Consider the following 26,270-nt stretch of genomic DNA (forward strand, 5'->3'; position numbering starts at 1 on the left):
CTCTACCTCTAGTGCTTCATCCCTGGATTTTTGCTGGGGTGGTTCCTTCTAGTTTTCTTCTTAGCACAAACCTTTGCTGTTCAGAGAGGCCATTCTAACTAAAGAAGCTTCCACTCGACCATTTTCTCACCCTTTCTAATTTTTCTTCAAAGCGCTACATGCAATTTTTATTTACATATTTGTGGTCTCTCTCTACTAAAATATAAGCTGCAAGAAAGCAGAATATGTTTTGTGTACCGCTTTGTCCTTAGCACCTAGAAAACCTCTGAACAAAGCAGCTGTTTGTTGAATGACTGACCAAATGTCTACCTTTCCATGTTGGGGCCAGCCTTGTTTAAAATTTTTACTGCATGAATGCAAAAGAGAAAATAACAGTGCCACAGAGCCTGGAGCAAGGAGTTATCACTCTTTTGGTCAGGTGTTTTGATCCTGTCTCTGGGAGACTTGAAATCTTAAGTATGCCCTATTCCTTCCATGATGATTGTTACATACACTTATTTTATTATCAGTAGGCTCTCTGTCCCTGGCGGCTGTGACAAAATTGAGCTTCAGTGGGGCAAGTGCCTTTACATTCAAGTTTTCCTTGATGATTGTTTCATATTGCATTTTCATTATTTACATTTCTAATAGCATGCCTCAAATCCCAGGCTAAGTATTTCAGTAACATCTTGCTCAGAAGGAAGAACTGTGTTTGTATCACACCTTAGTGTCTGGAGCTAGCCACAGAAAAGGCCATGTTACGGAACACTGTAAAGCATTCCCCGAAGGCTTGAAACAGAGCAGGTGGTATTACTTACCTGTGAGGGAGTCACTCAGATAAATCTTGTATCGGAGAGAGTTGCACAGCTGCACCCCTACAAATTTTTTATACCACGTCCGTTTGACATACTGTTTGCCCTTACATTCTGAGTAAGAGTCTGAGTTAAAGGGTCTTTCAGTCCAGATGGCATCTCTCCCTGCTGCATAAGGAAAACACATGCTTTGAGTTTAGCATTCAACTTTGGGTATCGAAGAGCTGTCCTAAATGTTTTATAAAAAGCCGTTTGCAAAGTTCATTGTCAACCTGCTGATACCTGGTTTTCTCCAGTGCTAAATATTGAAGTCAAAGAAATGTATGAGTTTGAACATAAACTCCCACCTAAGTTCCTGTCAATAGTGAAATAAGCAGTATGTTTAGGTTTCAAATAACCTATGCAGGGCTAGATGTAGATGGCGTCCCCTTAGGAGCAAATTTAGTTTTTTGGGTTTTTTTTTTTTGTTTTTGCTTTTGTTTTTTTTTTTGTGGGTTTTTTTGGTAGCATAGTATACAATTTAAACAGATGCTTTAATGTGACTTGTCATTAAAAATGGACATGAGGATGTTATATCTTGACTTATTTAACACAAATTTTGAGCTGCCCTGGCATATGAATGAAAGCAAGTTTCAAAATACCCAACTTGTTCCCCAAACATTATAGGTTCCTCAATGTTAGGGAATGTTTTAGGTAAGCATTCCCACCTGGCTGATATTCTAAGACTAAATGGACTAAAATGAAATCATGACCAAAATTCTGCCATGCCTATTTAGTTGAATCAGTTTAGAAAAGCATGTAGTTGTGTTCATGCTGAGATAGGTACTTACCAGAAATTGGCTCGCTCACTCTTGGGTCCGCTAAGAGAAATAGCAAACGAGAGTCAGATGTTACGTTAGGTAAGTAAGCCCCAGGGTGCCAGTGGTGTAGGGAAGAAGGTGGATGCTTACAGTTCAGTCTGACTTGCAGAGTGGTACACTCTTGCTAAAGACTGAATTTGAAAGTGTATTTTGTTCTAGAATTCTTTTCCATTGAACAGTCTCTCCTGCCAGGTACTCAGCTTTATCTTTTGGGATCTTTGTTGCTCTTCAGGTTCTCACTCCATTTTAAGGCTTCCTCTTTCAGATTCAGACAGAAACTGTTGGTGGTAAAATCACCACTATGCCATGAAGTGCATTTGGTGTAAAAATGACACAAATAATGCTGTGAGTACAGATGTCTCTTTTAAAGGAATTGGAGTGTACAAGGTCAGAAAATTCCACAGCTGCTCATCAAAAAAACTACCAAATGAATTCCCTTTCTGGATGTCCTATGACTGTCTGATATTTTGATTCTAGGCATTGATTCTAAGCATACAGAGGAGCATTCATTCACTAGTTTTTTGAGTATACTGATACAGTTTTTATCTTTTAAACTGATACGCCTTTTTTTCTGACATCAAAAGAAATGAGAAAAGATGTATGTAGTTTCCTGAAGGCTACCTTTACCAATTTGCTTTTTCAAAATTCAAGAAACGCTTTATTTATACACTTTATTTAGCTGGGTTTCAAAGAAGCTCCTTAGGCAAAACATTGTGGCCCTTTACATTACTGTTGATGTGATTACCTGATTCAGTACTGAATGCCACTGTGTTGCTGGGTGGGCCTTCTCCAAGTGGGTTTTTGGGTTTCACCTGGAATTCGTAGCTGTGTAGAAGAGAAATTTTTTTTTTAAAAATTGTAATATATTCTCCAGGGGTAGGAAACAACCTTCCTTTGTTATACTGAAATCCTTCCTAATTCTATTTTGAAATCATGAGGACAGGGAGTACACATATATTTGAGAAGCATCATGGGGAAATAAACTCTTTACTTTCCAGACACCTTGTCTAATGTTTTGTATAAGGATTAAGTTAATAAAAAAGATTGGAGTTTTTAAAAAGACAGCCAACTAGCAGAAGCAACTAGGCAAGTTGGTAAGGAACATAGAGTAAAGAGGTATGTGGTGGACCCAGGCTAATTCCAGCAACAAGGAGTCTCTCTTTCCTTCAAATGTTTTAGCTACTTAGCTACTTAATGGAAAGGTTGCCTTTTATTTCTTACTATCCCAACCCTGGGTATGGCTTCAGACTTAGGCACTGTTTCTCCTTGTGGGGCTTGAACTACCTATGTCAGAATCACATGACAGAGGGGCATTTGGGAAAGTTTGTTTAACATGCAGATTTCTTGCTTCATCTTGGCTACTGAATCAATTTTTTGAGGGGGTCTAAGTAGGCATTTATAACAAGTTCCTGAGGTGAATCATATACCCACTGACATTTGAGAACTACTAGGCTAAGCTAGGGGAACAGATGCACATGAAAGTATTTCTTTGCAAGGACTTCCTGTTTCTGTCTCCTGGAATTCTGGTGTTCTGTCCATCACAGGAAGCCACATCTCCACAATAGGGAAATGGTAGTATCACCATGAAGAGCATGGGCACAAATACTGACTTTTCCTGTGTAAAGCAGATTCATATAGGCTAGGCCTTAACTCTTTACATTAAAAAAACACAAACCTAGATGCCTTGGCGTTCTAAGTATGTTTGAGTCTAAGAATTATGCATTAACTTGCTATGCAGTATGACACATTTCATTCATAGGATACTTAGAGCAAATCCTCTTAAGAAATTCAGGAAGTGGGGCACCTGGGTGGCTCAGTAATTAAGCATCTGCCTTCGGCTTGGGTCATGGTCCCAGGGTCCTGGGATCGAGCCCTGCATCGGGCTCCCTGCTCAGCAGGAAGCCTGCTTCTCCCTCTCCCACCCTCCCTGCTTGTGTTCCCTCTCTCGCTGTGTCTCTCTCTGTCAAATAAATAAATAAAATCTTAAAAAAAAAAAAAGAAATTCAGGCATTAAAGCTGTTTGCATTTGCCTGAAACTAAGAGTTCTTTTCAACAGCAGACTTAGCAGGAAAATAATTTTGAGTGTAAAATCAACTTGAGTCAGCTGATAGTATTTCGAGTCTCAAATTTGTACAAGGCCTTTGGGAGATAATTCCCATTTTTGAGAAGTTTGTAATTGAATAAGAATGCAGAACACATAAAAGATGGAAATACATTTTATAAATGAGTGAAAAACAGAAGGAAGACAGCTCCATTTGGTACAGAGGATACTAAGTGGAGAAGTAACAACTTTCTGGAGCTCCAGGAAATCAGATTCTTGACTACTGAGGCCTTGCATTACAATACAGCTAGAATCTCTAAGATGACAGATTCTAGCATTACAACAAAGGCAACCACTGTTTGCTATATATGAGACACATTAATTGTACATATATAAAGTAATACAACACACACACACAAATGCTACAAGATCAGAATTACCCTATTTTTCGGTTAAGAACAATGAGACTCTTAATCATTGTACTATTACTGTCTGCTTTTGCAAACTGTGCCATGAGGATTAAAGCTTCCAGGGTTTTTAGTGAGACTACACATCAAAGCATTTTGTAAACTTAATCAACTGATATAAGGTGCCATTATCACTTGCAATAAGAATGCTGATATAAAACCATGTCACTCATTTAAATAAACTGCATGCACATAAGATGTTTGGGCATGGAACATTTTCTAAAGATTAAATTCTTGCTCAGAGGCCTGAGGACCTTAAAAAAACACACACACCATTATGGTGAATGGAAACTGGAAAAAAGAAATTACAAGCATCTGGACCTTGATTTAAGCGGGCAGTGCATTCCACATTCCAGGCCATTGCCAAAAACCCTGTGCTTGGGCCAAGTCTGATTGCTGGAATCATCTCTATGTCTTTTTATTTCACTGTTATTTAGACTTCAGCCCCACAGATGTTCATATGCTACTTTTTCTGTTTTCTTGCCAACACTTTATGATACTTGACAAGTTTTGAAGAAACCATTTAAAACTAAGTTTAATTAACAGGAGGGAAACTAAAAGGCCTATATTGTTGGGTGATCAAACCCTACACAAAGAAAATATTTGAAGCGGCAAAATCTTTCTCAGGTAACACATTCTATCAATCACGAGATTTAGAACACTCAAGGTCTAAGAGTAATGTCTCAGAAAATACTGATTTCACATAGGGAATAAGCATAGGATGCTATTAAAAGTTTTCATAAAAGATGTTATTTTTGAACGTAGAATAAAACATTAAATAGAAGTTTTGGAAGATCAGGTTATACAAATACTAGGACAAATACTCAGATGAAAAATAAGCAAAAATAAGGAAATCTGATTGTTCTAGGGAATATAACACCTAAGTAGTAGATTCCAGAAGAGAGAGATGGGGAAAAGGGGCACAATTATCCTAGAAAGTAAGTAATTTCTCAGAGTTGAAAGACATGGGTTTCCAGATTTAAAAGGTCTATATCCTCAGCAAAAGTTAAAAAAAGAAGAAAGACTAACCAAAGCAGACAAGTTGAAAAATTTTAGAGCATTGGGATAAAGACAAGATCTTAAAAGTTTGAGAAGAAAATTGGTCCCATTCAAAGGATCCAGACTCAGAATAACATTTGACTTCTTAGCACTGGAAGTTAGAAAACAATGAACAGGGGCACCTGGGTGGCTCAGTCGGTTAAGCATCTGACTCTTGATTTCAGCTCAGGTCATAATCTCACGGTTGTGAGATTGAGCCCCACGTTAGGCTCTGCACTCAGTGTGGAGTCTGCTTGTCCGTCTCCCTCTGGTCCTGGCTTTCCCCTCTTATCTATCTATCTCTAAAATAAATAAAATACTAAAAAAACAAAACAAAACAAAACAATCGAACAATACCTTTAAAAGTCTTCATTTTTTTCAAAAATCTGTGTCTGCCTAAACAACAGTATCAGTAAAACAAGGATATTTCTGGACATATAAGAACTCAAAAATATTATCTTCCATATAATAATCTATTCTAAAGATGTATTTCTCAAGGAATGCCACAAAGGAAGGGAGTAAAATTAGACAAAGGATATAGGCGATAGGGGCAAAAGGACGGTGAGGGATTCTAGGAGATACTGCCATAAACAAACACATGGAACAAAGAAATGTATTTTGCCTTTTTGAGAAATGGTCAGTCTAGAAATATGGATTTAATTAACAGAAGAAATAGTGAAAATAAATGAAAATGGAAGAGAGTTGACTAAGATGGTGAACTAGAAGGCTCCTGAGCACCTCTTCTCCCACAGGCAAATCATATATACAGCTGCACCTGGAGTAGTTCTCTCTGAAAGATCTAGAAACTAGCCAAGCAGCTCATACACATTGGGCAAATGAATGAATACCCACTTAGAAACAGGTAGGAAAGGCTGAGACACACTCTTGCCATAAACCCTGCTCCTGGCACAGTGTCCTATAATTGGGAGCAAATTCCCAACTCCTAGCTTCTCCATGAGGAGCAAAGGGTTTGGACCTCACATCTAGTACCCCAACTTTTAAGACTCCCACCTGAGGGAGGAGGCCCATAAACACCTAGTTCTAAAAGCCAATAGGGCTTCCATTCACAAGTCCCACAGGACTGTAGCCAAGAAGCAGTTCTTAACCAGCTAAACCCCCAGGGCTCAGCACAGAGGGAATAGGCAAAACTACCCATATACCAGTCTTCCCCGAAAGAGGTTTATTTGCATACTTTAAAAGCTACTATCTGATGAACATAGGGGAAGGGAAGGAAAAATAAAATAAGAGAAAATAAGAGAAAAACAGAGTGGGGGGGGCAGGCCATAAGAGACCCTTAACTATAGGGAAACAAACTCAGGGTTGCTGGAGGGGAGGTGGGGGGGATGCGGTAATTGGGTGATGGACATTAGAAGGGCACTTGACATAATGAGCAGTGGGTGTAATATGCAGTTGATGAATCACTAAATTCTACTCCTGAAACTAAGAATACACTTTATGTTAACTAAATAGAACTTAAATTAAAAAAATTTTTTAAAAACCTGCTATCTGAGGGTGAGGCTTCTAATTATAACGTATACGTACTGGCTGGCTGCAGTCCTCACCAGAGACTGGGAAACTGGTGGACGCCTTTCTTGCCCTCCCTCCAGCCTGCTGCAACAGTAAAACTAAATCACCAGTATCTCCCTAGAAGGAGTGTACAAATGTCTGGCACCCCAGCTTTTGGAGCTGCTGTTCAAGGGATGTCCCCTGTTGCCTGGCTCTGAGAACCAATGGGGCTTGCATTCTTGAGTCCCATAATCCTGTAGCACACAAAGCAGTTTTTAACAGGTACAGGAGCACTCCTACTGGCTATATCCTGGGCCTAGCACAGAGAGAGCAGGCAAAAATGCCCATCTTCCAGTGTCTCTCTCGAGGGGGGATTAAGTACACTTAACAGAGCTGCTCTCTGAGGGTCCAGTTTATATTAGCCTGCATCCAGATGCTGATTGCAATTCTCACCTTTGGGACACTGATGGGTTTTGGAGCACCCTCAGCTAAGGGGAGCCACTAACAACAAAGCAGGTGGCTGGGACAACCTCAGAGGTTTGAGGGACAACTAGGAACTTGGGCTGGCCTGATTCAAGAGATTCATTTCCTACACAAGACCATTCTATCAAGACTGGGAGAGGTGGCTGTTTTATCTAATGTGCAGAAATGAACAAAGAATCAAGGAAATTGAAGAAACAGAAGAATATGTTCCAAACAAAACAAGGAACAGCTACAGAAACAGATCTCAATGAAATAATGATTTACCTGTGAATTCAAAGTAATAGTCATAAAGATGCTTACCAAGGTCAAGAGACAAATGCATGAACACAGCGAGAATTTCAACAAAGAGAGACTATTTAAAAAATACCAAACAAAAATCACTTAGCTGAAGAATACAATAACTGAACTGAAAAATTCATTAGAGGAGTTCAACAGCAGACTAGGTGAAGTGGGCCAAAGGATCAGCAAACTTGAAGACAGGGCAGAGGAAGCCAAATCTAATCATCTAATCAGAGGAGCCAAAAGATAAAAGAATGAAAATTAGTGAAAATAGCTAAGAGACACATGGGACACCATCAAGTAGACCAAGATAGGCATTACATGGATCCCAGAAGGACAGAGAAAGGGGCAGAAAGTGCATGTAAAGAAATTTACTGGCTAAAAACTTCCTTAACCTGGGGGAAAGAAACAGACATCCAGATCCAGGAAGTCCAAGGAGTTCCATATAGGAGAATCTAAAGATATCCACACTGAGACACATTATAATTAAACTGTCAAAAGTCCAAGACAAAGAATCTAAAAGAAGCAAGAGAAAAGCACCTTGTTTCATACAAAGGAATTTCCATAATACTACCAGCAGATTTTTCCACAGAAACATTCAGGCCAGAAGAGAGTGGACCTGATATATTCAACATGCTAAAGTTAAAACAAACAAACTACCCAGCAAAATTGTCCTTCAGAATTGAAGGAAAGAGTTTCTCAAACAAAAACTGGAATTCATCACCACTACACTGGCCTTACAGCAAATGTTAGAGAGTTCTAGCTGAAACTAAAGGATACCAATTAGTCACAAGAAAACAAATAAAAGTATAAAACTCACTGGTAAAGATAAATGCATAGCTATATTCAGAATATTCTAATGTAATCATGGTGGGCAAATCACTTATAGCTCTAATGTGAAGCTTAAAATAGGAAAGTATTAAAAATAACTATGCTGCAACAATTTGTTAATGATAACAACAATGTAAAAAAGTAAATTGTGATATCAGAAACAATGTGGAGGGGAGAGTGTAAAAATGTAGAGCTTTTGTATGTGTTTGAAGTTAAGTTGTTATTAGCTTAAAATAGACTCATAAATGGTCTAAGCCTCATGGTAACAAAAACAATAACCTATAGTAGATACACAGAAGATAAAGAGAAAGCAATCAAAGCAAACCTCTACAGAAAATCATCAAATCACAAGGGAAGAGAGCAAAAGAGGAAATAAAGGAGCAAAAGAATTACAAAACAACCAGAAAACAATGAACAAAATAGCCATACTAAGTCCAAACCTACCAAGAACGACTCTAAATGTCAATAGGCGAAATTCTCCAATCCAAGTACAAAGAGTGGCTTAATGGACAAAAAACAAGAACCAAGTAAATGCTGCTTATAAGAGACTCACTTCAGCTTTAAGGACACACATAGACTTAAAGTGAAGGGGTGGAAAAAGACATACCATTCAGATGGAAAGCAAAGGAAGCAGGGGTACCATCCAGACAGAAAATAATAATGAAACATTGGACTTAACACCTTGGACTGGAAAGATCTAACAGACATTTACAGAACATTCCATCTGAATACATATTCTCAAGCACACATGTAACATTCTTTGGGATGGATATATTTTAGGCCACAAAACAAGTCTTGAAAAACTAAAGAAAACAAATCATATCAAGCATTTTTTTTCTAACCCTCATGGTGAGAAACTAGAAATTACACGAAGAAAACTGGAAAATTCACAAATATGTGGAGTTTAAACAACATGCTCCTGAACAACCAATAGGTCCAAGAGGAAATCAAAAGAGTAATCAAAAATATCTTGAGACAAATGAAAATGGAAATATATCAAAACTTAAGAGATGCAGCAAAAGCAATATGAAAAGGGAAATACATAATGATAAATACATACATTAAGAAAAAAAGATATCAAATAAACAACCTAACTTTACAGCTCAAAGAACTACAAAAAGAACAAACTAAGCCCAAAGTTGTTAGAAGAAAGGAAATAACAAAGATCAGAATAGAAATAAATGAAATAAGAGACCAGAAAAACAATAGAAAGATCAATGAAGCTAAGAGCTGGTTTTCCAAAAGATAAACAAAATTGACAAAACTGTAGAGTAGTTAAGAAAAAAGACTCAAATAAAATCAGAAATGAAAGAGGAGACATTACAACTGATCCCCCCCAAAATAAGAGACTACTATAACCAACTATACTCCAACAGATTGCATAATGTAGAAAAAAATGGATACATTCCTAGAAACATACAACCTACCAAGACTGAATGATAAAGAAATAGATAATCCAAACAGAACATGATCAAGTGGGATTCAGTCCAGGGATACGAAGATGGTTCAACATCCACAAATCAATCAATGTAATATACCACCTCAACAAGATGAGGTATAATCTATGTGATCTCAATAGATGCAGAAAAGCATTAGATGAAATTCAACATACTTTCATGACAAAAACTCTCAACAAAGTGGTATGGAGGCAACATATCTACATAATAAAGGCCATAAATGACAAGCCCACAGCTAACATCATATTCAACAGTGAAATGCTGAAACCTTTCCCTCTCAATCAGGAAAAAGACAAGGATGCCCACTCTTGCCACTTTTATTTGACATAATACTGGAAATCCTAGCCAGAACAATTAGGCAAAAAACCAAATACTGGCATCCAAATCAGAAAGGAAGAAGTACAACTATCTCTATTTGTGGATGACATGGTATTAAATATAGAAAACCCTAAAGACTCTACCAAAACACTGTTAGAATAAACAAATTTGGTCAAGTTGCAGGGTACAAAATCCATATACAAAAATCAGTTGTGTTTTTATATACCAACAATGAACTTCCAGAAAGAGAAATTAAGAAAACAACCCCATTTATAATAGCATCAAAAAGCATAAAATACTTAGGAATAAATTTATCCAAGGAGGTAAGAGATCTGCACACTGAAAACTATAAGAAATATGAAAGGAATTGGGGAAAACACACAAGGAAAGATGTTCCATGTTAATGGATTAGAAGAATTAATATTGTTAAAATTTCCCTACTTTCCAAAGAAATCTATAGATTCAATGCATTTTCTATCAAAATTTCAAAGGCATTTTTCACAAAAATACAACAATGAATCCTGTAATTTGTATGGAACCCCAGAAGACCCACAATGGCCCAAGCAATCTTGAGAAAGAACAGAGCTGAAGGCATCATGATCCTGGATTTCCAGCTATATTACAAAGCTTTAGTAACCAAAAAAATAGTATGGTATTGGCATAAAAACAGATACATAAATCAATGGAACATAATAGCACAGAAATAAACTCATCCATATATGGTGAATTTATGACAAAGGAGACAAGAATATACAATTGGGGGAAAGGACAGTCTCTTCAAATAAATGGTGTTGGGAAAACTGGACAGCCATGTGCAAGAGAAAGAAACTGGACCACTATCTTATACCATACGCAAAATTAACTCAAAATGGATTAAATACTTGAATATAAGATCTGGAACCACAAAACTAATGGAAGAACACATAGGGGGTAATCTCCCTGACCTCAGACTTGGCAATAATTTTTTTGATTTGATACCAAAAATAAAGGCAACAGAAGCTAAAATAAGTGGGACTACATAAAACTAAAAGGCTTCTGCACAGCAAAGGAAACCATCAACACAAAGAAAAGACAACCTATAGAATGGGAGAAAATATTTGTAAAACATGTATGTGTTAAGGGGCTAATATAAAAATATATAGGGAACATATGCAACTCAATAGCAAAAAAGTACCTGAATTAAAAAATGGGCAACAGACTTAAATAGACATTTTTTCCAAAGAAGATACACAGATGGCCAACAGATACATGAAGGACATCACTAGTTGTCCAGGAGAGGCAAATCAAAAGCACAACGAGGTATTATCTCACACCTGTTAGGATATCTATTAACAAAAAGACAAGAGGTTAACAGATGCTGGTGAGGATGTGGAGTAATGGGAATGCTTGCATGGTATCCCTTATATGTTCAATCTCAAAAAAAGTCAAACTTGTAGAAATAGGGTAGAAAAGTGGTTTCCAGGGCCTGGGGGAAATAGATCTTGGTCAAAGGGAACAAACTTTCAGTTATAAGATGAATAAGATCTGAGGATCCAATGTGTAATACGGTAACTATAGTTGATAACATTGCATTATATGATTGAAATGTGCTAAGAGTAGACTTTAAAAGTTCTCACCCTCAACCCCCAAATAGGTAAATATACAAGGTGATGGTTCTGTTAATTAACCGATGGGGGGGGGGGGAATCATTTCACAATGTGTATGTTTATCAAATCATCATGTTGTATATACTTTAAATATCTTAGGGTTTGGTCAATTATACCATAATAAAGCTGAAAAAAAAATTGAAAATGGTTGCTTCTGGGAAGCAGAATTTCGGAAGAGGAATGAACAACTTTGTAGCATCTGACTTGTAAAGCCATATACATATACTTCAGATAAAAATGAAAATTAAATTCGGGGCAGCTGGCTGGCTCAGTTGATTAAGTGTCCGACTCTTGATTTGGGCTCAGGTCATGATTTCAGGGTTGTGAGGTCAGGCTCTGCACTAAGCATGGAGTCTGCTTAAGATTCTCTCTCTCTCCCTCTCTCTCTGCCCCCCCTCTCCCGTGCTCACTCTCTCTCTCTCAAAAAAAAAAGGAAAATTAAATTTTAAAAAGCCATTTATAAAGACCCATGTCATCAAAACCAATATCTAAATGAGTATAGTCCAGATGACGACTGTAATCAAGCCTCTGGATCTCCAAGGACAAGCCAAGCGACTAACAGCACTGACAGGATGCCATGTCAGGTTCTGCCCCAGTGGGAACAGATCCAAACAAAACCAATCTTCCTGAGCCTCCCTCTCAGGAGGCAGCAAGGTGCTGTGGCTAAGGTCATGGGCTCTGGAGCCACAAAGACCTGGGGTCACAGCTCACTAATATGTGACTTTAAGGTAAGTTCCTTAAACTCTGTGAGCCTCAATTTTTTCATATATAAAAAAGAGGATAATGTTATTTAAGGGTATAAAAATACCTTTTGAGTTTTTTTGTGAGGAAGAAATGAGATAACACATATAAAAGCAAGGTGCCTGGTACATAGTGATTATAAATATTCTCTAGTATTAAACTTCTATCTCTAGAAAATTTTTTAAAAGGTGATTTTATTATTGGGGAACTTGACAAACATTGCCATAGAACTCTCAAGGCAGAACTCTACATACTTGCTTTTGGGGTTGTAAAGTTTATAATAAGGATATAGCCAGTGAGTTATTGGGAGGAACAAAAACTCAGCAGATGAATCTTTCTGCCTGCCATCAAAATAGCTTCATAGGTTAAGAAAAACAGTATCAAAAAGTTCTAAAATTTCAATAAAGCCTAGAAAGTACTAAAACATTATTCCGGAAGAGTGGGATAATAAAGGGTAGAGTTTGAGAACAACTGTGAAAATCAGCATAAGAATTAAATACCAATTCATAGAAAAGTGAAAAACCAGGGTTACAAACAGTAGGATCTACATGTAGTTCATGGTCAAAACTGTCAGAGTTGGGGACACTCCAACCTGTAGGATCAAATCTGAACTAACCTTCAGGTTTGGTTAGGGTGGAGACTTTTTTCTGTTATTTCCTGCCTTCCCTCCCTTTGTTTCTCTCTATAACCGTTTCCCTCTATTTTTGCCGATAATAGAGCTAAATTATAGTGTTCATTATTTGATGAATTTTTACTTATATACTCCCATTGATTTAAAAAGTTGGTTTTCACTCTAACAAAAGTCTCAAACTTCAAGCAACTTGCTTTTATATAGAAAGGCCACCCTGTAACTGCTTGTTGGTCTGAGTGGTTTGGTTAGCTAATTTTACCCTGATGTAGTCTTGAAATATTTGAGCCCTTGTAGGGCTTCAGTCAGGGGGAGAGAAACGGAAGAGTAGAATATGAAAAATGAGTAATGGCACTCCAAAAGGGAAAGAGAATTCCAATCAATCAGTTCTCCAGGCATTTCTGGATACCTGCCACATGTAGACCTTGTATTGACCTGGGAATACAGATAAGGAGCAAAAGGGCAGAGCTGCAGGGACACTTACTAGAGGATAAAATAAGTCCTGATCAGGGCCAGGGGGCAGAGGATCAGGGCAACAACAGGTGTCCGGTATCATCAACCAGCTGCCCAGCAGGTCCTCAGGGACATTCTTGTATCTCCCATTTCTACGGGGACAAGAAATTCCAGATCTGGGCTGCACTCCAAGTCTATAGTGATGCTATGTGTTTCTGGCACCACCATCCCCCCCCCCCCCCCGGCCCGTACTAGGGAATTCTAAGTGAAAAGTAATGAAAAGGATATATTCATGTGAAAGAATAATTGCTCTTTTTATAGACTAGTGGAGTTCCATGCTCTTAGCTATACTTTCGCCAGAAGAAAAGTTGCAAAACTGAGCAATCCCCTAAATTTCTTTCTTCTTTAATGATGAAGCAATTGCCCTGCTACCCCACCTACAAGGAAACTCAATAAAGGGCCTAATGCTCTGGTAGCTCATTTCACTCCTTTCTACAAAGCCCATGAGAAAAGATGTTGAAAAGTTAATACAGAATCTGCAGAGACCAGACTCACAAAAACACTATGAATAAGGGAATAACGGCTATTCCACATGCCTGCTTTGTTCAGCCAGAATTATAGTTTATGAGAAGTTGCTGCCTCTATTCCAGTTTACTTTTAGTGCCAAGATTTTATTAAATCAAACAACATAAACAATAGTCCCAAACTGTCTGCTGTCAGCTATAGGAAACTTCAGGATGTTTTAGTTTTAGAGGAAGGACTGTTCTCCAGAAACCTGCCAGGCTACAGAGGACAGTAGAAATACTTGAATATGCTAAGTGAACTTGATTTATATCTTAATTACCAGACAGAATACATTTTCCATAGGAAATTGCTGGGCCCCATGTATATCTGGCACACACAATGGATTCTTCAGTTTTTTAGGCAAGTTAGGAGAGAAGGGCTCATGTGCAGGGATTATGGGGCTTTTTGTGTGTTTGTTTGTTTTCCATATAGCAATTGTGTGTGTCCACCTACATTGTCCAGCCTGTCCATCAGGAAGAACCTAGCCTATCAATGGATTATCCAAATGTGTGCTAGAAACAATCTGTCTGAAAACAAATTGTAGACCACAGATACAGATTCAAAGAAAAATGGTTTATCAGGACAATGCTACTTGCTGTAAGACTTAACCCAGATTTGGGGTTTATTTTCAGTTCCAGTTTCCCACTGATTCTGTGATGTCTTTGGATATCATAAGACTGTATCATTTTAGAAATGGCAGAGACTTTGAGATCAATTAGTTACTCCAAACTTCCCATCCCCTTAAGCAGCGGTACAAGACTTATTGTTTGACATATACTTTATCAGTTCTTCTGCTCACAGAACTAAAAATCATCATAGTGGTCTTTGCACACAAAGTGGTTGGCTGCAGATAAGAGAGGCTCTTCTTAGTATTTTTCTTTTTCTTTCAGTTCAACAAGAGCCACACATTGAGGTTTCACGGGGGAAATAAATGGAAAATAAATATTGGGGAGTGGGCTAGTTGGGTACTGATTCAACATACCGATATTTTCTTTGTATTTTAGGGGTAGGGGTGAGAGAGGGGTCATGGAGAGAAAGAGATGGAGTTGTGGCATAGCAGTGTGCCTCTCGTTAGCTCATCTTTCCTGCTTCATCTGACTAAAACAGTCATGACTCCACACCATGGCCCCTCTTCCCCGAGCAAAGATATGAATGACCCAAGCCCACCGTCGCTGCAAGCATTTGTTGGCAAGGCTGGGTAGTCCCTACTGTGTCACCTCTGGTACTGCGGCCAGGTGCCCCAGAGCGGCCATGGGGCTCCACTCTCTACAGACCGAAACAGCTCACACTGGTGTGTAGCCAAACTCTCCCGCAGCAACACAGCTGCCGGCTGGTCCTTCCCTGCCGGCGTTTTTTTGAGCTTCTGCAGAGGAGATAAAAACCTGGCAACGTCATAACAACAGGCAGGGAGAAGGTAACACAGTCCACTGTACTTTTGGTTGTAGGCTATTTGGAATTTTTAACCTACAAAGCTCTAGAGATCTATTTTTTCTGCATTGATTCTTTTGGGTTAAACGGTGTTGCCAAACTCTCCTCCTCCCATTCCGGTGTGTAACAAATGGTCCGTAATTATCACCTTTTTTTAGATCTCATGTTTTTCAGTCCGAGAGGAATGATGGAAAATGCTACTAAAATAAATTATACACATGTGTCTCCTGAAATTGGAACACAGCTACAGTAATTCTTTCCGAAGTTATTATCTCCTAGGTTTTCAGAGAGGGAATTCCAGAACCTCACGGAGGGGTGGGTGGTGGTGGTGGTGGTGGTGGTGGATTTTAACAACTATAATTCAAAGTTTGCCTATTGGGAATACAATTTTCCCCAACCACTGAAATGTGACTGAAGTCATTCTTTATAGGTAATAAGAACCACCTTGTGGCTGCATCCTGTACATACCTCCTCTTTAGTTTATAGTGTGCCTTTTATTAGAAATTAATGTTGGGGCAGAAAAGATATAATGGAAAGAAATCTTGCCTTAACAACATAAGATAGTATGGAAAAAGCTTGCATTAAAAAAAAAAAAAGAAAGCCAACAAACCTATCTTTGGCACTTATAATTTTATTATTCTGACTGTAACCCTGTCAGTAGTAACTCGGAGGACTACTTATAATTCACCCAAGTCATACACGTGGCCTTAATTTGAAAGAACAATACTGTTTGTTGTTGCTCGTTCTTTTCTTGCCAATCTGTCCCGTTCAATTATATCCTTTACCATCAACGTCTAGTCTCAAGTATTCTGTGAGACTTCCTCTCCTCTTTTAAATTGCAAGACTTCAGTGTAGGTCCCACGTGATCTTTTATGCTGTCTTACCATGCTTTCCAGTTGTTTCATGGGTGTTATTTTTGTTTCCCCAGGTGCTTCTAGGCTTCAGTAATCTCAAATTAAATGAAATAATTCAACTTCACTTTATTCTTCCTTAATTCATTATTTTTATTAATAGGGGTTTCAACACCTAATATTTCAGCTGAAAACATTTTTTTTTTTTTGCCTATTAAGTGAACAAATTAATCTCTAGCATACCTTTAAGAGATCAGAGAATGCATTCCCACTTACTGGGGACTGGGCTCTACTGAACTACTTGACCACCAGAAAGTCCCACAAACTGTAGACTAAACAATTTTCATTAGAGCACCTTTATATCCCTGTGTATCGTATCTGTCACCAATGAGGAAATGCTTTCAAACTGCTGATATACAACTTTTAAATCATCACCCATCAGAGACTATCAGCATAGTCCTGGTCAAATCATAGATATGAATATTAACAGTCCTTTTTTTCTTTTGTAACAGTCTTTATATCTGAATGGATTTCATTCAATTATACCAAACTCTAAAAATAACATAAAATAAGCCAAATAGAAACACTGAATGGCCCCAAATTTATGCCAACTTGCAAAACTTTGCATGGGATTCTGATTTCAGGGATTTCTAAATTTAATATTACTTTTTCCCAAAGACAAATCCAGAAAGAGCCTCCTTTGGGCTTTGCTCATCTTGAGATTTGGGTAGTTGTAGGGGTCCCTCCTTAGAAGGTCCATCAGGCCTTCATCAGGACAGGAGTGACAAGCAAGGCACATACCTTAGGGCAGGATAAAAGGGACAAGGCTATAAACTCCAGAAACAATTAGTGTAAGTCTTACAATTGAGGTAAACTCCAGAAACGATTAGCATAAGTCCTACGACAACTACGACCGGAAGCTAGACATGAACTCCATGACTAATTAGTCCTGTGATTCCAGAATGAAATGCAGCTTAGCCCAGAGGTACTTTTCTCTTATGCACCTGTTTGGCCAATTAGGCAAGATGCCAAAATGGCACTCTTGCAAGACATTAACAAAAAGTTTTTGTTCGATTTATTCTACCAACCGTTACTCATTATAAGTGACTCTAGTATCAAAAGTGATTGTTGCAACTAAATCAAAGTCATAACAATACTAAAATGAAACTTGGAGCAACTCATTCCCAGTTACCATCTTTCTGGGTCTCCTCGTCTATTGACCAAGTTCCCTGATCTAGCACAGAAGGCCCTCCACAGCCTCGCCTCCACCTCTTGCTTTCACTGTCTCTGTCCACTTTTCACCCCTTTCACTGGTGAAAGTAGCTGACTCTTAACTGCACACAACCATGCCATTTGGGACTCTGTGTGGACATAGACTATTCTCTCCGGTATTTCTTTCCCCTACTACAGTTACCCAGCTAGCTCCTTCCTATGCATTCTTCAAGCCTCAGCCCAGTTGTCACCTCCTCCAGGAAGTCTTCCCAACTTCCCCAGACTTTGTAAAGTGCCACCAAATCTGGGCTCCCCTTGCAACTTGTATATATTTTTACCAGAGCTCTCACCACTTTGTGTAGAATAATTGGTTACTAACTGCCTATTCCCCTACCTCAAGATCCTCAAGGGCAGGCACCACATTTATTCATGTTTGCAGTCACAACACCAACCACATTGTTGGCACTTAACAAATGTTAGCTGAATGGAAACACAGATCTTTTATAAGCAAATCAGGCTTAAAAACGTCACTGAAATCATTATTTTCTACTTCTGATCATGACTAAGAGGTGAACTCTGAGAAGATTTGAGGATCGCCTAATTCAGAAAAGGAACACAATGAACATTTAGAAATTAGATGCTTTTAAATATGCCTTTCAATGTATTAAATGGAATAAAAAGCAAGAAACTATAAACCATCCACATTCTGTAAGCCCAAATCCACCTACTAAAAGGTCCAAATTAAATAACTTTTTCTTTTTTACTCTTTCCTTAAAATAATTATGTTAAAAATAGTCTCTCTCTCCCTGTTAATCTCACTAAGGAAACAGAACCAAGATCATCAAATGGGCTTTTACTGAAATACATGCTTATTTTGGCTAACTTAAATCCTTTAAAAAAATTAGCAGTTGTAAAATTTTCCATATTACAGCTCAAAATAGAGAACTTTAAAGAAAAAAATGCTTATGGAAAGTATATTTGCAGTATAGGACTAGAGTTTATACATAGCAAACCTTCTAGAATGAACTAGATGCTTCCTTTTTTCCTGAAAACATTAAAAGAGGTTCTTTGCTATCAGAACTAAAATAGGCTCTTTTGAATGTCATATTCAATATCTGATTCAATTCAATCAACTGATGACAATGAAAGATGTAAGTAAAACTTATGAAAAAAAATTTCTAATGCTGGAGTTCCAGTCTTTGCCTCTGCTGATCTTTTTAAATACCAAGAAACTTCATCAAGTTGTGAAATATTCGATCTGGAAAAACTCCTGATTGTGTCTCTCTGAAAATTGATCTCTGTTGCTTGGTGTATTATAACTTAAGATGTGAAGATGTTTTCATTTTAACTGAAAGCATAAACAGCTTATCAAACAGTGTTCTGGAGTTTGAGAAAAGAAATTGATTTTCCACAGAAAGTAATATTTAGTCCCCAAATGAATTTAGTACACTGGCTTTACTAAGGAAATGCTTGGCTGTATCCATTCGAGAATCTCCTTGAGCAATAAATTTGATGATTTAGCCACATAAAACAAAACAAAAAAAACCTTCTCTATTACATTTCTAGAAGTGTGTAAGGCCCTTATTTTTCTTGCAGTACAATGAGCTGATAAAACACTGGGTATTTTAGATTTAAAAAGAAATGACAAAACCACACAGTAACATAAACAACCTGGTACCAACGTGTAATAAGAGATGCCAAGAAAAGTTTTTTATTGTAGAGCATTGCTATTAGTACATATTTCTATTTTCAAAAATTGATTCTCATTTGTTTGTGATGAAAAGACCCCCAAGGCAAAGGACGGCTATGCCTGGGAATGGTCTGTAGTTATTTGAAGCCTTAACTATCACAAACTGTCATCTATTATCTGTTACATAGCTTGTATTTCCCTGCCCTCCTCTTGCCAGCATGCCAGCCAAATTCTTCTGTTTTCAAATTGAGTTTACATCATACACACTCCCGTTGTGTCTGGTCCACAGACCTTTCCTTCTCTAAATTTTGGTACTTAACATCAACATTTGGTATTAACGACCTTCTGTTGTTCATTGTTCTCCCCTAGAGTGCTAACTTACAAGACCACCGTCTCAACTCTTGTGTCCCCACCAATGACTTGCATATTTGCAAAATATGACCTAGAGGTATCCATTGCTATGCCCAGTAAGCCAAAGAATGAAGTGCAGACTACACGGTCCCTTAAGACAAAGACAGATGATGTCCTTTCATGCCCTTGGTAAGACTTTTGCACTCTGAGAATTCACCTGTAAGCGCACAGGTGGCTTACCTTGTATCTGGTTTTAGATTTTCTACTGTGGAGAAGGTTTGATTTGTAATTTGTACGGATTTGTTCTTCCCATTGAATGACCCATTTTCTCTGGATATAACTTCATATTCTGAAAAGCGAAAAAGCCAACAAATACTTGTCTTTACCTCTCGGCTGATTTAATTGTTCTTAAGGTTAACAGCATCATAAAGTCACTCTCATAAAAGTGAGCAGTTTAGATTGCAGTTCTTGAGGTGTACTGATCTTACACATTAGCAATTCCCAGATGGGGATGGTCAGTGGATGACCAAGGTCCCAAAGCATTTTGGGAGTTGCTCATTGACCACTTCTGCTTTCCCTTTACTGGAATACGGAAGGCCTGGTAACTGTGAAGACTGATGGTGCTCCTGTGGTAGCTTTGGACTGGTAACCAAAGATTCTGCTAGGCAAGTCAGACAGTCTGCTCTTGTTGGAATGCTCAGTATGGGGAAAGCACTGTATGAGAAGTGGTACTTGAGTAGAAGCCATGTTTCTTTCTCCATGGAGCTTTATTATATAGCTGGGGAAAAGGCCACTGCATTCATGGTGCTGCTACAAAAAAACTTTGGGTTTAAAATCATGCTGCAAATAACAGTTAACCAAATAGTGAATGACAGTTCATTATTTTGAACTATAGAATTATGGGATTTTTGTATCTACTGCTTATGTAAGTTACGAAAATTTTATACCTATTGCTTACATATGCCTTCTTGATAATTATCCTTTTTTAAAAAATTATGACCTTAAAGTTTGCATAGAGATCTCCATAAATTTCACTTAAAGGCATGTTTCTATGAACTTACAGTACTAATCAAGAGAAAGTCTTTCAGATTAAGAGCATAATTTATAAATTTGTCTGTTGGTTTTCCCTGCTGTCAGTTGGGGTTCAGTTTAATGTATGTCATAAGATCATGCAGAGGATTAAAAACTCAAAAAACGACAAACAACAACGAACCCCATTCAAAATACACAAGTGGTAGCCACCAGGGAAAGTGGGAAGGCTGCAAAGGAGGTGGCAAGTTACTGGGGATTTCTGCTATTAGCACTGAGACCAAAAATGGGAGATGACGACTGGAAATAAAACTGAAACTATGAAAGACTCAGGAAGACATAATCACCAATTTTAATTTGGGAAGGATTTTTAATAGTATATTTTAAAAATCAAAAAAGAGGATAGCTCTTTCTTAATAATTTTGTATGACTATCCTTCCAAAAATTCAAAATTAAACCAGAAGACAATGGCCATTGTACCTGGATACATTAGCACAGCTACCAAAGGACTAATGGCTTTTATTTAGTATTCCTTTCTCAGGCTCTTCTATTCCCAACCTATCTCTCAGTTGGCTTTCTGTTCTCACAGAGGGTAGAAAGGTAAGGAAGGGGAGGACCCTGAATTCAAATATATCCATTTTATATCTTTTCCTCAGCTGTGAAGCAATATTTACTAGAAAAAGATGGGCATAATCAAAATGTAAGTAAAATTGATTTTTTAAAAATGGAAACTGCTTGTTGGGTACAGGATTAGATGTGCTTCTGATATGAGGGACCCAAAACACTCATGTCTTTTCTATTAAAGGGCATGGGGGGGCTAGTTAGTCCCCTCTTAAAAAAAAAAAAGGACACTGTATGGCTCAATGAAAAAAGACAGACCAAGTCACTTGCCTCGATCTCAGTCTCAGTTTTCCCATCTGTAAAATGTCAATAATATCTCTTCATAGTGTTGCTTGTGGGGATTAAACTAGGAATATATGGAAGGTGCTTAATAGTATTTTGCATGTTTTTTTTCAACAGGTGGTACCTATTATTGCTGTTGCTTTTATTATCCCTGAGTTGTGTTTTGAAACTAGGGTCACAAAAATTTGAAAGATTCCAATTGGAAAGGTTCAAGTGCTGCTTAGTCACCCAAAGAAAAAATTATATCTCACTCCAGTTGACTATGCATGAAAGCAACCACTTTCAAAAAACATCTTTGGCTTAGGATACTTCTCATCGACTGTGTAATATTCTTTTTAATATTACCCCAGGCTCTTAGTACTAGAAACTCTTACTGCATATCTTCTCTAATTTTCTTTTGATTCAATTTTAAATGCTCATTTAATACTATTTTTATCCTAAATGACTCAAGTTTTCAAAATGGATGCAGAAGTTACCTTCATAAATAAAATTTAGAGAAACAAACTTAGGGTTCTGGGGGGGAGGGGGGTAGGGGGATGGGTTAGCCTGGTGATGGGTATTAAAGAGGGCAGGTATTGCATGGAGCACTGGGTGTTATACACAAACAATGAATCATGGAACACTACATCAAAAACAAATGATGTAATGTATGGTGATTAGCATAACATAAAAAAAATTTAGAATTTCTCTCAGAATTCTAGCTTTTGAATGTATATTTTCGGGCTTTGTAAATACATCTTTCATTTGTAATGCTTTAAAGCAATCATAACTTTTTCATAAGTCCACCAACACCATAAAAATAGAATATTAATGTTTGGAATGAACATCTATAGACACATTCTGAGTATATTTTAGAAGGTAAAGACCGCCACTTAGTATGTGTCCATATTTCTTACCTTAAAATATGGAAAAAAATTAAAATATGAGATTTATAAATTCATTAACAGTAAAGATATAAGGAATCTATAAAGAACTAACACTGAATATTTGGTATTTTCCCCCCTCAGAGAGTATTATTGCTCTATTAAGAGAAAATTTACTTAACAAGACATAATCTATTTATTAGAAAGATTGGAAAATTAGAGTCTGGTCATGAAAACAGAGCACAGCACATGAATTGGGAGTTTCGGACTTTTTAATCCATGTAGATAATCAATGCTTAGAGATTGTTTTTTAGATATTGGGATGGTAGCACCTACTGGCATAGTCCCAAGTAAAGAAGCAGGACTAGGCAAATCCCCAAGGAGTATGGGCAATGGCTGGTTCTTTCTTAAAACAAAAGCAAGGTCTACATGATAAATGAAATTCACAAAATATGGGTAAATAAAAAAAGGCCAGCTAAGCAAAAATAAGCTGTTTATAGCAGAAATTGCCCAGCAAACAGTTTTGTCTGAGGAAAAATAACTGCTGTTTTCCTCTTTATTCACAGAAAATCTTTTTGTCAGATGCTGAGTCTCCCACTCCCCACTTCCCCTGTGTACTTCCCTCTTTCCATCCTGACAGCCTCTCAGTGGGCCCCTCTAGACCCTGTCTACCTGTCCCAGGCATAGCAGGACAAGGATAGCAGGGGCTTTGTGTAATCCCCCTATATGCTGTATTCCTCTAGCTGATTCAGCCTCTTAGTCATTTCTCCCTCCTCCCTCGTTTGAATAACCTGTTCACTATGAATAAATAAATTCCCATATAATAAATTCAAAGAATGACTCATTTCTTATTTTTCACAGTCATTTTTAGAGGGATTAGGTGAGTGATAGCAGAATTAAAATTTCCTGAGATGAGCAGAAAATTGACCAGGATTAGAATTCTAAAAAAATTTCTCCAAAAATAATTGAATACTTTTCAGCCTACTGGAAACTTCTAGGTCAATCTAGAAATTGGGTTGGTGAAATGAAACTGGTTTAAATATCATCAGTACTGCCAACTTCTCCTATGTTATCTGTAATTTTCTTGATAATGAAAAGATCAGATCTATCTTTGTACTGTGAAAAAGAGTTCTGAGAGGAGATGGAAGGGATGCAACCTAAAGTGATCTGTTAAATTAACAGGAAGCCCATCACTGGGACACAGATGAACTTTTCCCATCATATGACACTTTTGGCAATACAGCTCTGCTATCCCTGAGATATACCTCATAGGACATAGTTTGACCCAGGTACCACACTCACATATCAATGCTTCCCACCAGAGTATCAGTCCTCATGCCATGATCTTACCAGTGACGGTATCATTTAGTGGCTTATCCCAGTCCAGGATGACAAATGAGGGACACCCTTCCACAGTGACCACAGTGAGGTTGGTAGGTGGGTTCTGCGGTGGGCTGGTGGCATTCCCCTCGGTGGCATCCTCTTTGGGGAACCGTTTGACAGAATCCGTGATGGAGCAGGGTCTGTTGTCAGGTTTTTGGATATATCGCACATGAGGACCTAAGAGAGAAAGGACTCTGACATTTAGCCTTGTTTGAGTTTGTACAGAAGGTGGAGGTAAACTCAAATATATTTATCTGTATGAAGACATTTGGTCTCACATTATAAACAGATAGATGAAAGCAGTGATGTGGGTTGTTCAAACTTGTGAAAATCTAGAATTCCTGTCTCTGAGATACCTGATATGGATGTTGTAGCTGGTTTACTTTTCTAAATAGGTTTAACTTATGCTAATATCCAAAAGTAATTTGGTTCCCTAAGCATGTTTTAAACTGCATAATTTATGGGGCAGTGGAAAGAGTACTCAAGAGGGTGTTGCATTAGAAGTGGGGAATAATTAGCCCTATACTAAACACAGTTCTGGTCTCACCTAATAAATTTTAAAAGCCAGACTCAAAAGGGTCAAGTGGTTTCAAGTAAATTAACTACATCCAGGACAAAATTCAAGAATATTTTAGATTAAAAAAACATATCCAGCAACAAGGTGAAATTACAGGAAAATATTACCCATAATGAGGAGAAAATAAATCCTTTGAAATCAATTTAGAACTTGCATGGATGTTAGTCATCAGACAAGGACAATAAAACAATTATTATCACTATAATCCATGTAATAAAAAAATTAAGACATGAGAGATATAAAAAAGACCGAAATCAAATTTCTAGAGGTGAAAATTAAAATGTGTAAGATGAAAAACATACAGGATGTTAGTAGTACAGAGATGATATTGCAGAAAAAGATTAGTGAACTTGAAGACATAGGAATAAAAACTACCCAAAATAAAAGTGGAGAGAAAAAAAGAATTAAAAATAATGAACAGAGCATCAGCGAGTTGTGGGACAATTTCAGGCAGTATAATATACATGTAATTTTAGTATCTGAGTAGAAAACAGGCAGAAAAAATATTTGAAGAAATAATGGTCAAAAATTTCCAAATTGGATAAAACCTCTAAACTCACAGATCCAAAAAATTTCAAAGAAACCTAAGCACAGCAAACATGAAGAAACTATACCAATATAATCGTTTTGCAAAACCAATGATAAAGAGAAAAGCTTTTAAAGGAGGCAGAAAAAACACATCATATATAGAACAATAGAGATAAGGATTATAGCAGATCTCTCATTGGAAAGAATGAGAGTGAGAAGGCATTGGAGCAACATCTTTAAATACTGGGAAAAAAAACCTTATCATCTAGAATTTTATAACTAGTGAAAATATCCTTTTTTAATAAAAGTGAAATACCTTTTAGACATACAAAGACAGACAGAATTCATAACCAGCAGACCCACACTACAAGAAAGATTAAAGGACATTCAGGAAGAAGGAAAATGATGCCAGATGGAAATATGAATCCACACAAAGGACAAAGAGCACTGGAAATGGTAAATATATACATAAATATGCACAATATTTTTATTTCTTTCTAAAAGATAATTTACTATTTAAACATAAAAAATTACAGTTTAGTGTGATGCATTAACATGTAAAAGTAAAATGTATAACAATGATAGGCCAGGAGGAGAGAAAAGTTGCTATACTAATATAAGGTTCTTGCACTATTTGTGAAGTTGTAGAAGCAAGAATATACAATAGGGAAGACAGTCTCTTCAATAAATAGTGTTGGGCAAACTAGACAGCTACATGCAAAAGAATGAAACTGGACCACTTGCTTACACCATACACACACAAAAAAACTCAAAGTGGATTAAAGATCTAAATGTAAGATCTGAAACCATAAAACTAGAAGAACACATAGGCAGTAATTTCTTTGACATCAGCCTTAGCAACATTTTTCTAGACATGTTTCCTCAGGCAACTTAAACAAAAACAATCAGGACTACATCAAAGTAAAAAACTTTTGCACAGCAAAAGAAATTATCAACAAAATAAAAAGGCAACCTACTGAATGGGAGGAGATACTTGCAAATGATATATCTGATAAGGGTTTAATATCCAAAATATATAAAGAATTTATACATCATGACACCAAACCCCACAAATACTCCAATTAAAAAATGGACGCAAGACCTGAATAGACATTTTTCTAAAGGAAGATATTCAAATGGCCAACAGACACATGAAAAGATGCTCAACAACACTAATCATCAGGGAAATGCAAATCTAAACTACAATGAGATATCACCTTACACCTGTCAGAATAGCTAGAGTTAAAAAAAAAAACAAACAAGAAATAATAAGTGTTGGAGAGAATATAGAGAAAACCCTTTTGCCCTACTGGTGGGAATGTAAATTTGTGCAGCCACTGTGGAAAACAGTA

General features: G+C 37.3%; 1 protein-coding gene across 1 annotated transcript in view; it reads right to left on the reverse strand.

Moving 5' to 3' along the window:
• ABI3BP (ABI family member 3 binding protein) overlaps nucleotides 1-26,270 on the reverse strand; it is a 239,679-nt gene that overhangs the window by 3,239 nt on the left and 210,170 nt on the right. Inside the window, exons 61-65 of the mRNA XM_032406430.1 lie at nucleotides 23,781-23,990; nucleotides 19,876-19,984; nucleotides 2,397-2,476; nucleotides 1,622-1,651; nucleotides 798-959 (exon numbers count right to left, since the gene is read on the reverse strand). Of these exons, the coding sequence (XP_032262321.1) occupies nucleotides 798-959; nucleotides 1,622-1,651; nucleotides 2,397-2,476; nucleotides 19,876-19,984; nucleotides 23,781-23,990 (591 nt within the window). The remainder of the gene's footprint in view (nucleotides 1-797; nucleotides 960-1,621; nucleotides 1,652-2,396; nucleotides 2,477-19,875; nucleotides 19,985-23,780; nucleotides 23,991-26,270) is intronic.

The sequence above is a fragment of the Phoca vitulina genome, unplaced genomic scaffold (genome assembly GCF_004348235.1).
Source record: "Phoca vitulina isolate PV1807 unplaced genomic scaffold, GSC_HSeal_1.0 scaffold8, whole genome shotgun sequence".
In the NCBI taxonomy this organism is placed as follows: domain Eukaryota; kingdom Metazoa; phylum Chordata; class Mammalia; order Carnivora; family Phocidae; genus Phoca; species Phoca vitulina.